At 43.5% G+C, this 13,176-nt stretch overlaps 2 protein-coding genes across 2 annotated transcripts; both read right to left on the bottom strand.

Moving 5' to 3' along the window:
- Positions 1-7,233: 7,233 nt before the first annotated feature.
- On the bottom strand, positions 7,234-8,419 carry LOC135672648 (transcription factor RAX3-like). The gene is made up of 3 exons (XM_065181144.1): positions 8,259-8,419; positions 8,042-8,171; positions 7,234-7,953 (listed from the first exon to the last, which is right to left on the bottom strand). The coding sequence occupies exons 1-3, from the start codon at positions 8,392-8,394 to the stop codon at positions 7,713-7,715; spliced, it is 507 nt and encodes a 168-aa protein (XP_065037216.1). The 5' UTR covers positions 8,395-8,419; the 3' UTR covers positions 7,234-7,712.
- Positions 8,420-9,318: 899 nt separating this feature from the next.
- Positions 9,319-11,356, bottom strand: LOC135671536 (pentatricopeptide repeat-containing protein ELI1, chloroplastic-like). Its single transcript, XM_065179734.1, has one exon. It carries the CDS (start codon positions 11,299-11,301, stop codon positions 9,403-9,405), a length of 1,899 nt encoding a protein of 632 aa, XP_065035806.1. The 5' UTR covers positions 11,302-11,356; the 3' UTR covers positions 9,319-9,402.
- Positions 11,357-13,176: the final 1,820 nt, after the last annotated feature.

The raw sequence follows: 13,176 nt of genomic DNA, 5'->3' as shown, positions 1-13,176 counted from the left end.
AACCATTTTTTAATCTAGCAAGTTAATTTGAAGCAAAAGAATGCAGTTTGTGGCAGATCTATACTATTTCTTATTGGTGGACACACAAGTCTACATATCTACTCCACATACTAATAATTGGTAACTGCTCTTCTCTTGTGAATCCCTTTATAGAGAGGCCTAATCTGACTCAAATCATTAGATTTCTTATAACCTAAAAAATTTTATTGGTCAAACAAGTAGCATATCTCACCAAAAATTTCAGTGCTTGCAGATGCATGTTGATCAACCTGTTTGGGGTCACTTCCTTGTGGGCATATACAGCTGCTTAATCACATTCACAAATGTCATAAGATTCAGCAGCTTATAGTGGCTTTTACTAAATAGCCAAATTTAGTTTCTTTATGACATTTACAAGTGTCAAAGATCAATGTTTTTGGACTGTATCCTTCATGTAATGTGCCCCTATCAAGAACAGGCAAAATCCAATTGTTTCATCAAATCTCTGACACAAAAGAAAGATCCTTTTTGAGCAACAAATCTGTACTAGATTTTAACAACAAAAAGCTTGTTTTAGACAGCAAGTGTGAGTTAAAGGAATTTAGCTCATTAGCCAAAGAGCTGTAGGGAGTAGCAGCAGCAATCAGAAGACTCACTGAACAATCCAACCACATCACACCAGTCCAAAACAGTTGCTCAGTTATGGAAGAAGAAGAAGAAGCCAAAAGCAAACGCAGTAAGCACAGATGAGATGATCAGGAAACTTTTCTTGAAGAAACCTAATGACAATTCCTCCATCAAATGCTGCAGATCTACACCAAGTCATGTGCATCAGATAGAAGCTGTTGCATCCCTTCACAGTCTTCCATCATGCTCGAGTACATCAAGCTGTTGAATCGAAGTATCTCGTCCAGCTCGGTCGTGAGGTCATTCAAGCATTGCCAAGCCTGACCACCTGAGTCTTCCTGCAACCAAGGTGAAACCAAGCAGGGAACTGTTGACGGCATCACAGAGGAACTTCCTGATAAGCAGATAAGATTTCCTCAAGGCAGTTGAGGAAATCTCTCAACAGTTGAGAAGCAGATAAGATTTCCTCAAGGCAGTTGAGGAAATCTCTCAGCAGTTGAGAAAAATCCTCCATGCTGAATGTGTATAACTTCCCTACTGAGTGTGTATAAATGACTGTCAAGAACTCACTATCAAAATGTATTAGGCAATTATATCTTATACATTTCATAGTTTCTTCTACAATTTTTATATTTCTATTTTCTTCGCTTAATTTCTATCATGGTATCAGAGCAGTTTGCCTAGAGCAAGCCCTCTTCTCCGGAGTCCAACCATCCCTCTCGTGGTGACGCCTCCGCCCCTCAGCCGTAGCCATTCGCTGCAGCCTACTGCAGCACTTGCGACTGCTAATATCAGATCCTAAAGGAAGCACAGTCACGGCCTTTGTTTCTACCACCGGCTGCTACTCCCTTGCCAACCAAAGTCTTCCGCTGAAAACTCCGCTACTCTTCTGGCCACCAAACTCCAATACTGCATTACTGCAACTATCTCCAACCTTGCAGATTTCTCCAGCATCGCTGCAGAAATCGCTGCAAGCTGCAGAGATTTCTTCCACATCGCTGCCTTTCTTGCTGCAGATTGCTCGCCCTTCTCTGTAGTTCATCGCGCTGCAGCCTACTCTGCAGCGCATCGATCTGCTTTTTTCCTCCTATATCTTTACATCTTCTATAAAGATCACTTGACCCGCCGCAAAATATCTGAGATGTCTTCATTTTCCTCTTCCGATATTCCTGTCCCTATTTCTGCAGGGACTCTGAGCACTTCTCAAAGTCTTATCACCATCAATGCTGCAGCACTCATTCCCTTCAAATTATCCAAAGGCGGCAACTACGCATCTTGGCGGGCACAACTTTCTAATCTTTTATTTAGCTATGATCTCTTAGGTTACGTTGATGGATCTCTCCAGTGTCCACCTGAAATGATCAACATCCCAAGCGAACCCAATCCAGTGCCAAATCCAGCCCACCAACTATGGTTACGTCAAGATCGCCTCATCCTCCAAGCTATTCAAGCTTCCGTTGCTGGATCCATTGCCCCGCTGATATCCTCATGTACGACTGCTACAGAAGCATGGTGCAAATTATAAACAACTTTGGCAAATCGCTCACGTACTCGCATGCTCGGACTTCTCTCCAATCTGATGAAAATGAAACAAGAGGGAAGTACTATTGCTGATTATCTACAAAATATCAAAGTTATTATCGATGATTTAGCTTTGATAGGTCATTCTCTCAGCGATGAAGAAGTCCTAATCCATACCCTCAATGGCTTAGGAGGCGAGTACAAAGAACTGACAGCAGCACTTCGGGCACGTGACTCACCAATATCATTCGAAGAACTTTATGATAAGTTGATCGACTATGAGACGTACTTGAAGCGTGATGATAAGTTGCCCGGACCACCTATTACAGCTCAGGTCAATCAAAAATCCAAGAGGAAGAGCAACCAGTACAATAAGCACGTCAACAACGATTTGGCTAAGCTGCCTCCTAGCCTTATGGGGCCCAGACCAAACCCTCCTTACCCATATCAAGGTGGTAACTTTCATAATACTCAGCCGTCGCGTCCTGACTTCACAGGCCGCCAACGAGTTGTTTGCCAACTATGTGATAAAGTTGGACACTCCGCGAAAGTCTGTCGGTCTCGTCCCAGACTCCCTACTGTTGGGAAATCATAGGGGGGGGGGCGACATCATATGCGCAGCGGAAGAACAAGAAAACAAAAATCCCCGATTCCCAAAAAGATGTTCATCGTCGTGCGAAGATTGGTGCGCAAAATCCGCAAAAACACAAAACTGCGTATAGAGATTGTGTTACCTAGGGAGATCGTATATCCCTGTTTCCTTGCAGATCCTTAGGAGAGGGTGAAGGAGGTCAAGCGTCCTCCTCTCTAGCGGTGATCCACACAGCAGGGTTGCGACGACGCTCCTCAAAACTCCAGGCCTACTCTGAGGTGGAGAGGGAGAGGAGAATAGGAAGGGCAAGCAAAGACTCTAGCCTATGAGGCTGTGAATCCCTCCTATTTATAGAGATCCCGTGTCAAAACCCTAATGGGTCCTTTCCCTAGTGGGTATTGGATCTGCATCCAATAAGACAAGGGCTCCGTCGGATATCTCATATCCGAACCTCTACTCATCGCAATGCCTACCATATGTGTGTGACCCTCTAGGCCCAATATCGAGCTGGCCGTGAGTCATACCTGTCAGAACTCCTTCTAACTAAGTGAATTATTATCTCTGTAATAATTCACTCGACTCATCGACTACGGAAGTACTAGGCCACTACGCCGTAGTCCCCAGACGATATAGGGGAATCCAATCCATTGGACCTGTCTGTCCTCAGTTACCATGTACCTATAGTCCCTCATCCATCTAATATCCCAGAGACCGTATATCGAGCATGGTGCTGTCAGACCCATACGGTTTCTTCTCGAGTCTCGCTCTAATCGGATTCTCCCGGAGAACTCTTTCTCTCTCAACCCGAATGACCCTGGCCAGGGATTTGTCTGAGCAAGAACACATGGGATATTCCTCTCATGATACCGAGAGTGGATGATCCTCTATCGACACTCAATAGCCCTCGTAAGGTCGACTACCACTCCCAATGACCAGCTGTACTAGATCTGGGAACAGCCAAACCTATAAGTCTGGTATCAAAGAGTGGAGCACTCATACAGGACATCCTTGGTGTCTCAAGTCTAAGAACCAGATACACCACTAGGACTACGGAATCGTTGTCTGACAATAAGGCATCATCAACCATCCAGCATTCCGTAAGCGGATCAATCAGTGAACTCATTCTCCAATGAGCACCTGTACTGTATCCCTAGTGTCCCTACACGAGCAGCTATGAGACCAGCTGCATCCATCATATGGACGGGTATACAGCACACCAGTCTATCCGGTTATCACGATGTCCCTCTCGAGTAACCTATGACCGGGATTATTTAGAATATGTGTTTAAAAGTGAATCGATCTCATTATCGTGATCTCATCACGATCCGATTCCCATTGCACAAATCCAAGGATATCACAATATATATGCATTTATGCAATAGTTATAAAGTGATATATGCCAAAATATAATAAGCAAAAAGATTCTGTATCAAGTCACACGTGCCATCACTCACGTGATTGGCTTGCTGGGCACTTATGACTAGCACCTACTCCATCACAGTGGCCTCAGGCGAATTTCATGGCTACTCCAACTCCTACTCAACCTAATTGGATTGTGGATTCGGGCGCCTCTCATCACATCACCTCTGATCTTCAAAACTTGTCCATCCACAACAACTATGACGGAAATGAAGATATCATCATCGGTGACGGTAAAAGAATTCCTATTACTCATTCTGGTTCCTCAACGCTTAGTTCACTTACCACAACCTTTACACTCGATGATGTTTTGTGTGCACCTAACATTAAAAGAAACCTCATTTCCGTTTCTCAATTCTGTAAACAAAATAATACATCAATTGAATTCTTTCCTAACTTTTTTCTTGTCAAGGATTTGAGCACGGGGGCATCCTTGGTCTAGGGCCAGAACAAAGACAACATTTATGAGTGGCCATCCACTTCACAAATTACCCTTCCTACTGCTCACTCCTCAATCGCAGCTCCGGTTGATGTATGGCATCGTCGTCTTGGTCATCCCTCCCCTTTTATTCAGCAAAAATTACTTTCTCGTTATTCTCTTCCTACCTTGAAAATCAATAGCACTATTAATCATTGTGATGCTTGTCTTTGCAATAAAAGTCATAAACTGCCTTTTGGGACAACCTCCATTTCTTGCTCTAAACCGTTTGAAATCATTTATACCGACGTGTGGGGCCCTGCCCCAATTCCTTCTTTTGACAAGTTTCGTTTTTATGTCATTTTTGTAGATTATTTTACTAAGTACACATGGTTATATCCTCTCCATCATAAGTCTGATGTTTCTACTGTATTTACCAACTTTCGAAAGTTGGTCGAGAATTTTTTTCAATCTTCCATTAAAACAGTTTACTCTGATGGTGGAGGCAAATATCAAGCCCTCACATCCTGTCTCTCTGCTTATGGTATACAACACCTCAAGTCACCCCCACATACTCCCCAATTGGTTGGTTCTGCCGAACGCAAACATCGGCATATCGTTGAAACTGGTCTCTCCCTTCTACATCAAGCATCCATGCCACCATCTTTTTGGTCAGTAGCTTTTCAAACTGCAGTTTATCTCATTAATCGTATGCTCACTCCAGTCTTACAATACCAGTCACCATTTGAAAAATTATTCCACAAACTTCCAAACCTTCATAAACTCAGAGTTTTTGGCTGTTTATGTTATCCATGGCTCCGTCCCTATGCGTCACATAAGCTAACACCACGATCTAAGCCTTGCACTTTTATAGGCTACTCTCTTGAACATAATGCTTTTCGATGCTATGAACCCCAAACTAAAAAGGTCTTTATATCACGTCATGTTATCTTTGAGGAGTCTGTCTTTCCTTTTCAAAATAATCCTACCATGCAAACTACTCCAATAAACATACATCACTGGAATATCCCTCCGATCTCATCACACGAACCTCCAATGACACCGTCCAGTCCTTACTCTCAAGATTCACATACTACTATTACTCCAGTTCAACAGCTTCTCACTCCCTCTATTCCTCCACTCCCTTCCTCACAAGTTTCTCCTATTAATGAAGTCATACCCTCGGTAACATTGCCACTGGCTTTACCTTCTCCTAGATCTAGTGACATTGTTGTGCCAACGGTTGACCCGGTCCATGACAGTGACTCGCCCTCGGCTATACCACCAACACAATCTACCACTTCCACCCCCCCTAGACATCCAATGACAACACGCTCCAAAAGTGGTATTTTCAAACCACGTCAAGTCCTTGACTTACATGCTATAACAAATTCCTCCACTGAGGCCAGTGAACCCACTACAATCACTCAGGCTCAAAAATCTTCTCACTGGCGTAAAGCCATGTGTGACGAATATGATGCTCTCCTCCATAACTCTACATGGACCTTAGTACCCTTTCATCACACACAAAATATCATCGGGTGTAAATGGGTCTTTCGAATTAAGCGGAACCCAGACGGATCCATTGCCAGATACAAAGCACGTCTAGTTGCCAAAGGGTTTCATCAACGACCTGGTGTCGACTTCACAGAGACATTTAGTCCCGTTGTTAAACCCACAACAATCCGTCTTATCCTGAGTTTGGCTATCTCAAAGGGCTGGCACATACGACAATTGGATGTTAACAATGCCTTTTTACAGGGGTCACTTACTGAAGATGTCTTTATGCAACAACCTCCTGGTTTTGTTCATCCTCAATATCCGAGGCATGTCTGCAAACTTCAAAAAGCTATTTATGGACTTCGTCAAGCTCCAAGGGCGTGGTATAACGAGCTTGGCTCGTTTTTGACTTCAATTGGCTTCATCAATTCAAAGTCTGATACCTCGTTATTCATTTGCCAGCACAATGGAAGCATAATATATCTTTTAGTATATGTGGATGATATTATTGTCACAGGAAATGATCCTTTGAAGACTCAGGCATTTCTAAAGCACTTGGCCGATCGATTCTCCCTCAAAGATCTAGGAACTTTAAGCTACTTTCTGGGAGTGGAAGCAACATTTACTTCTTCAGGTCTCTTCCTATCACAAAGAAAGTATATTCAAGATTTATTATCAAAGGCAAACATGCAGGATACGAAAGAGGTTACAACTCCTCTCTCTACCAGTGAATCACTTAAATTATGTGATGGAAGTCCTGCTACAGATTCGACTCAGTATCGACAAGTCCTTGGCTCCTTACAGTACTTGGCTCTCACCCGTCCAGATATTTCATTTGCCGTCAATAAGTTATCGCAATTCATGCATCGACCATCTACTACGCATTGGTCTGCAGTCAAACGAATTTTGCGGTATCTTAAAGGGACTCTTAATCATGGCATTTTTCTTCGCAAAAATACTTCACTTCATCTCCATGCCTTTGCTGATGCTGATTGGGCAGGGAACTTTGATGATAGAACATCTACGTCCGGATACATTGTCTTCCTTGGAGCTACTCCAATCAGTTGGAGTTCTAAAAAACAAAAGACGGTTGCACGATCTACAACTGAAGCTGAATACCGTGCCGTCGCCACCGCCGCTGCTGAACTCAATTGGGTCACAAATTTGCTCAAGGAACTCAACGTCAACTCCACGGTTATTCCTACAATATATTGTGATAATATTGGAGCTACTTATTTATGTGCCAATCCAGTGTTCCATTCCCGCATGAAACACATAGCCATCGACTTCCATTTTGTGCGAGATCAAGTTGCCAGACATCAACTCCGAGTTTCTCATGTACATACAGCAGATCAACTAGCCGACTCACTCACAAAGCCTCTCGCCCGTAAACTATTTTCATCTCATCGGTCCAAGATCGGCATCCTTGATGGAAGCTCAATCTTACGGGGGCATGATAAGCAGATAAGATTTCCTCAAGGCAGTTGAGGAAATCTCTCAGCAGTTGAGAAAAATCCTTCATGCTGAATGTGTATAACTTCCCTACTGAGTGTGTATAAATGACTGTCAAGAACTCACTATCAAAATGTATTAGGCAATTATATCTTATACATTTCATAGTTTCTTCTACAATTTTTATATTTCTATTTTCTTCGCTTAATTTCTATCACTTCCATGGTTTGCTGCGTCAATGTAGAATCTCCCATCAAGCTCATGGCGTACGTGATCGATTGGAGCAGGTTGCTGAGGCGAGCCAGTGATCCCGCCATTGTCATCTCCCTTAGCTTCTGCTCCCTTCGCGTGCTTGCCCAAGAGCTTCTTCTTCAGCCTTGTATTCCAGTAGTTCTTGACGTCGTTATCGGTCCTCCCCGGCAATTGTGAAGCGATCACAGACCACCTATCGACCACCGGAGAAGAAAGAGTCAGCGGAGCAACCAAGCATTTCTGCTGTTCGACGGATGGACGACGGAGTCAGCGGCACTCACCTGCTTCCGATGCTGACGAACAACCTGCATATGATGTCGTCTTCTTCTTCGGAGAACCCTCCGCGCTTGAGGTTAGGCCGAAGGTAGTTCAGCCACCGGAGGCGGCAGCTCTTCCCGCAGCGCTTAAGCCCTATTCGATGCAGCAAACAGAGCAAACACATTGACTCGCATGACAAGAGAGATCGAGCCAGTAAACAAGCAGACGCGAGTAACTCACCGATCTTGTTTGGGAGCGCGATCCAGTTGCCGCCGGTGCCGTGATGCTCGATGTAGGACTTAAGCTTGGCGTCCTCGTCAGGCGACCATTGTCCCTTCTTCACGTTGGCTTTGTCGCAGCAGGGAGCTCTTCCCATGGTGTCTTGTCAAGCTCTTGGTGAGGAGACGCCGGCAGCATATATACGACATGAGAGCTTATCCATCGACACAAGTATATAGTCATCAGAGCTCTGAAACTTCATTGGCAGGTTCTCAAAACAGATAACAAGGATTAGGCTCAGCATCGTGGACCTGTAGTGTGGATCAAGTCTCAGAATGGCATCTTGATTTGAGTAGAATTATGTGCATGAATCAAACAGTGACGATGCATGAACATGATCAACATGTGCTGAAGTTGACAAGAAAACAACAAGCTGGTCTGACTTCTCACCAAAATAGCATGTCTGAAAGAGAGAATGTTTGTTCCACACGGGATTGTCAGATTCATTGATTCTTTTTTTGATTTGCATAAGAAGAAGGTGAGAGGTGATGTACAGCTTATATAAATGGCCGAAGACCTCATTGTTAGGTAGGCCATTCAGTGAAGCTTCCTTGCATATTATGATGTGATGGAAGTCGTGCATGTCGCCAACCCAAGCAGCCGTCCATGTCTCTGAGTATTTTTGTCTCGGAGACTTTAGGGTTAAGGTTCATTTAGAACATGTGATTTAGGTCATAGATAATTTAAGCAGCTTTTATGATTTATTTATATCTAAAATAATTATTATATTTTTAAAAAAATAACATATAATTTTCTCTCGACAAGTTTGAATTGACATATGTTAAAATTTACTTACTTATTATGTTAACTCATAATAAATTATTAATATAAAAATATAAATAATTTAAGTTTAAAAAAGATTAAGATTCATTTTAGTCCCACGTCGTTTTGATCATGGACTACTCAAGCTCTTATGGTTTATTCGTGTCTAAAATAATTCTTATATTTTTAAAAATATAACATATAAATATCTGTTAATTTCACGTCATAATAAATCATTAATATAATAATATATATAATTTAAGATTTTTTTTAAATGAAACTTATTAGATAATAAGTCGTTAAAACTGCATTTGAATACAAAGATGCATGGACGTATATACAGTCACCAATAATCCCCACAAGAACACGAACCATCAACGAAATGGTGGAACCGATTCCGATCTCTGACGACGATCTTGCGCCCCGTAATCTTGGCGATGAGCTTGGTGGCCGTGTGGCAATCCACACAAACACGAAGGTTCTTGGCAATCTTGATCGTCGTCCCCGGCTGCGTGCTTATCAGACCGAAGGCGATCGCCAGCTTCTCGCTATGGACTCCGAGCGCTCGCTCCTTCGCCGCCTCCTCGAGATCATGAAGCACCAGCTCGGTCTGCGGGACGTATCCATGAGCTCTGAGCAGCCCATTGAGCTCCTCCAACATGGTGTAGATCTCTTCACTTTTTGGATGGCTCATGTCACCTACCACAAACTCGTACACTTTGTTGGCTACCTCGATTGAAGTGCATCCAGGCTCCTTCTGCACCTTGTTCTCCTTCATCAGGGCCCTCACTTGTGCCACGGCCTCCCAGTTCCCAACTGCAGCATAGATGTTAGATAGAAGAATGTATGTGCCGGAGTTGGCGAGGCCATTGCGAACCAGGAAATTGGCAATCTTCTCCCCTAAAGCCATGTTTCTGTGAAGCCTGCATGCAGCCAATAATGAGCCCCAGATGACAGGGTCTGGTGGTATCTTCATGCTCTGAACAAGCTCGTATGCTTCATCGACGAGCCCTGCTCGCCCGAGGAGATCGACTATGCAGCCGTAGTGCTCGATCTTGGGCTCGATTCCGTAGTCCTTCTCCATCGAGCGGAAGTACTCGCGCCCTTCCTCGATTAAGCCCGAGTGACTACAAACATTGAGGACTCCGATGAATGTGATATCCGTTGGTTGGAGGCCTTCGGCACGTAGTCCGGAGAACAGCTCGAGCGCCTTATGGCTGTGCCCGTGCATTGCATATCCCCCAATCATCGAATTCCAAACGACCACATCCTTGTTCTCGATGCTGTCGAACACCTTGCAAGCATCCTCCAAGCTGCCGCATTTGCAATACATGTCGATCAGTGCGGTGCCCACTCTGGCATTGAACTCTATCGGATTGTTCTCGATGTAGGAGTGCACCCATCTGCCGGAGCCAACGGAGCCCTGCTGGGCGATAGCAGAGAGCACCGAGATCACTGTCACCTCGTTCGGCTTCGTCGATGATGATAACATCTGCCTGAAGAGTAGCAGAGCCTCGTTGGGCCGTCCGTGTTGAGTGTACCCGTCGATCATTATGTTCCAACAGACACAGTCTCTCTCATCCATTTCGTCGAACAGTTGCCTGGCGTTGTCCAAATCCCCCATTTTCGCGTAGCAAGTGATCATCGCAGTGGAGGAGACGAGCCTCTTCTCGGGCATTGCGTCGAATAGACGGCGGGCGGAGACGACCTCCCCGCCGCGGGCGTACATGTCGAGGAGCGCGGTGGCGACGTAAGGGTCGGAATTGAGGACGAGCTTCAGGGAGTGGGCGTGGAGTGCACGGCCGGGGCCCAAAGGGCAGGCCTTTAGGGCGGAGGAGAAGGTGAAGGCGTTGGGCTCGACGGAGGCAGAGAGCATGTCGGAGAAAAGGAGGAGGGCCTCGTGGTGGAGGCCATGGAGGGCGTGGGCATGGACGGCGGCAGTCCAGAAGAAGACATTGGGGTTCGGGGTGAGGCGGAGGAGAGTCAAGGAGCGGTCGAGGCGGCCAAGGGCGGAGTAAGTGCGCTGGAGCTTGAAGTCGACGATAGGGTGGTGGTGGAGCCCCGCACGGAGGACGGCGCCGTGGAGCTCGAGGAGGTGGCGGGCCGAGCGGCACCGGTCGATCAGGGCGACTGCGTGGTCAGCGGGAAGGATGGGGTGGACCGCGGAAGGCGGCTCGCGTGTGTGTGAGATGCTGCCGCCAACGCCAGCGCTGAGGGCGGAGGTGAAGGTGGCGGAAGACATGGTGTTTCCGGTCACCACCTTATCCTCTTCCTCCAAGGATTATAGTTTTTTTCAATCTTTCTTTCTTTACTTTGATTTCTTTTTCAAACACCAATAATATATATATATATATATATATATATATATATATATATATATATATATATATATATATATATATATATATCCCTTCGCATTAACACTAGTCGTTACTAATTGATGAGGATAATAATGACGACAAGACTCGGGCTGACATCAGCTGCCCCAAATGACACCTCACGCCTCAATCGACCCGACAGCACCTGGTCAAATAGATCAGAACGTCGGTCGCACATTAACGCCCGGCTCAGGCTCGGTCCCTCACGCCACGCCAACATCGGTGTCAGACACTACCAGAAGTACGATTCTGCCCCCTATGGGCAGGCACATCAAACAACGATAACATTCCCTATAAATGCCCTCGCGTTCATCAGGAAGAAGAGGAGGCACACAAGAGGATAAACTTAGCTAAAGAAACCCCCTTTACCATCTACTGACTTGATCGTCGGAGGGGTTAGGCCGAGCACCCCGACCCGACCTTTGTGCAGGTGCGAAGCCGAAGGTCCCCTCTGGACGCGCAGGCAAGGAGTTCTTGTCCGGAGGAAACGACGACCCCGTCCCAATTGGACTATCGTAATCGGCCACCTCAGCGGACTCGAACACCGTCTCGGGAAGATCCCCCGTCATCCGGACTTAAACCGAGCCACGTCGGCCCCGAGGCCACGACTTAAGGTTGTTTCCCACAACACTAACTAAATGTAAATCACATGATCTTACAATCTAATAATAATTAGATCACTTACCTTATGAATCATAATATTAACTTCTATCTTAACTCAATAATATCTCCGATACAATATAAAAAAAGGATTGATAAGTATTTTTAAAAATTCTAATGATATTTAAATTTATTGATAGATTTCTAACTAAATTATAATTTTTAATAAATTAAAAATAATTTTTATAAAATATATTTTTAAGTCTTAAGATTTTGGAGAGAGAAAGTTAACACATTTACTCTCAAGTCTCTCTAATATTTATAAAGAGGTTTACTAGTTCTTTCTGTTTATATAAGAGATACATAAGGAGAGTTATATTTGAGTAGGAAAACTTAAATGTTTTATAATTGATCTTATATATCGAAGAATCTAATTTTTTTCATAAATATATTCAGGATTTGTCAAATCATGTTAAATTTTGTCTTGGATTTTTGATATTCTTTTTAGCTTTTTGATCATTATGTATTCTTTTAGTTTTAAAATTTTTTGCTCCTTCTAATTTAATTATTAGAAGGACTTTTGTTAGGAAAGGCTCCAAAATAGTTTATATATAATTATATATCAAATCCATCATTTACCAAACACCTGAGGAGTACAAAAATATTTCCCAGTTGGATCTGAATCTTTTTATCAGATAATCAAATTCTGATTTATCACTTATGGAAAAAAAATTATTTTTATTATTTTCTTTAGTCAAAGGTTTGAGAAAAAAAAGTATATCTACCTGCAAAATAAATTTAAAATATCAAAAAAAACTTTTGTTTGAAAAACAAGGATTGATTATCTAATAAATATTTATTTGTTTAGATTTGATACTAAGGATATAAGATCTAAAAAGATTGTTACTACAAATAGGCTTTGGATTAACTCAATAAAGAGTTTTCTTTCTCATAGATTACTTATTTTCACATAGTGAAAATTTAAGTTTCTTTATAGATAAAGGATGTAAAATCATGTAAATCTTGCATACATTAAACCATGTAACTTAAGTTGATTGTTATTTTGATATCAAAGCAATTTTTCCTCTCTGATATCACATGCTACAGAAATCTACAAAACAAAGGCATCTAAAGCCACC

Source organism: Musa acuminata, chromosome BXJ1-4, assembly GCF_036884655.1.
Source record: "Musa acuminata AAA Group cultivar baxijiao chromosome BXJ1-4, Cavendish_Baxijiao_AAA, whole genome shotgun sequence".
In the NCBI taxonomy this organism is placed as follows: Eukaryota; Viridiplantae; Streptophyta; class Magnoliopsida; order Zingiberales; family Musaceae; genus Musa; species Musa acuminata.
The sequence above is the reverse complement of the archived record's forward strand: the minus strand, read 5'-3'. Positions and strand labels throughout refer to the sequence as shown.

What these genes read in the sequence shown, in the direction of transcription:
- LOC135672648 (XM_065181144.1), bottom strand. Translation starts at nt 8,394, where the DNA reads ATGGGAAGAGCTCCCTGCTGCGACAAAGCCAACGTGAAGAAGGGACAA. An exon ending in CGCGCTCCCAAACAAGATCG is followed by an intron (nt 8,172 to 8,258) that starts GTGAGTTACTCG and finishes TGCATCGAATAG; the next exon opens with GGCTTAAGCGCTGCGGGAAG. An exon ending in TTCGTCAGCATCGGAAGCAG is followed by an intron (nt 7,954 to 8,041) that starts GTGAGTGCCGCT and finishes GGTGGTCGATAG; the next exon opens with GTGGTCTGTGATCGCTTCAC.
- LOC135671536 (XM_065179734.1), bottom strand. Translation starts at nt 11,301, where the DNA reads ATGTCTTCCGCCACCTTCACCTCCGCCCTCAGCGCTGGCGTTGGCGGC.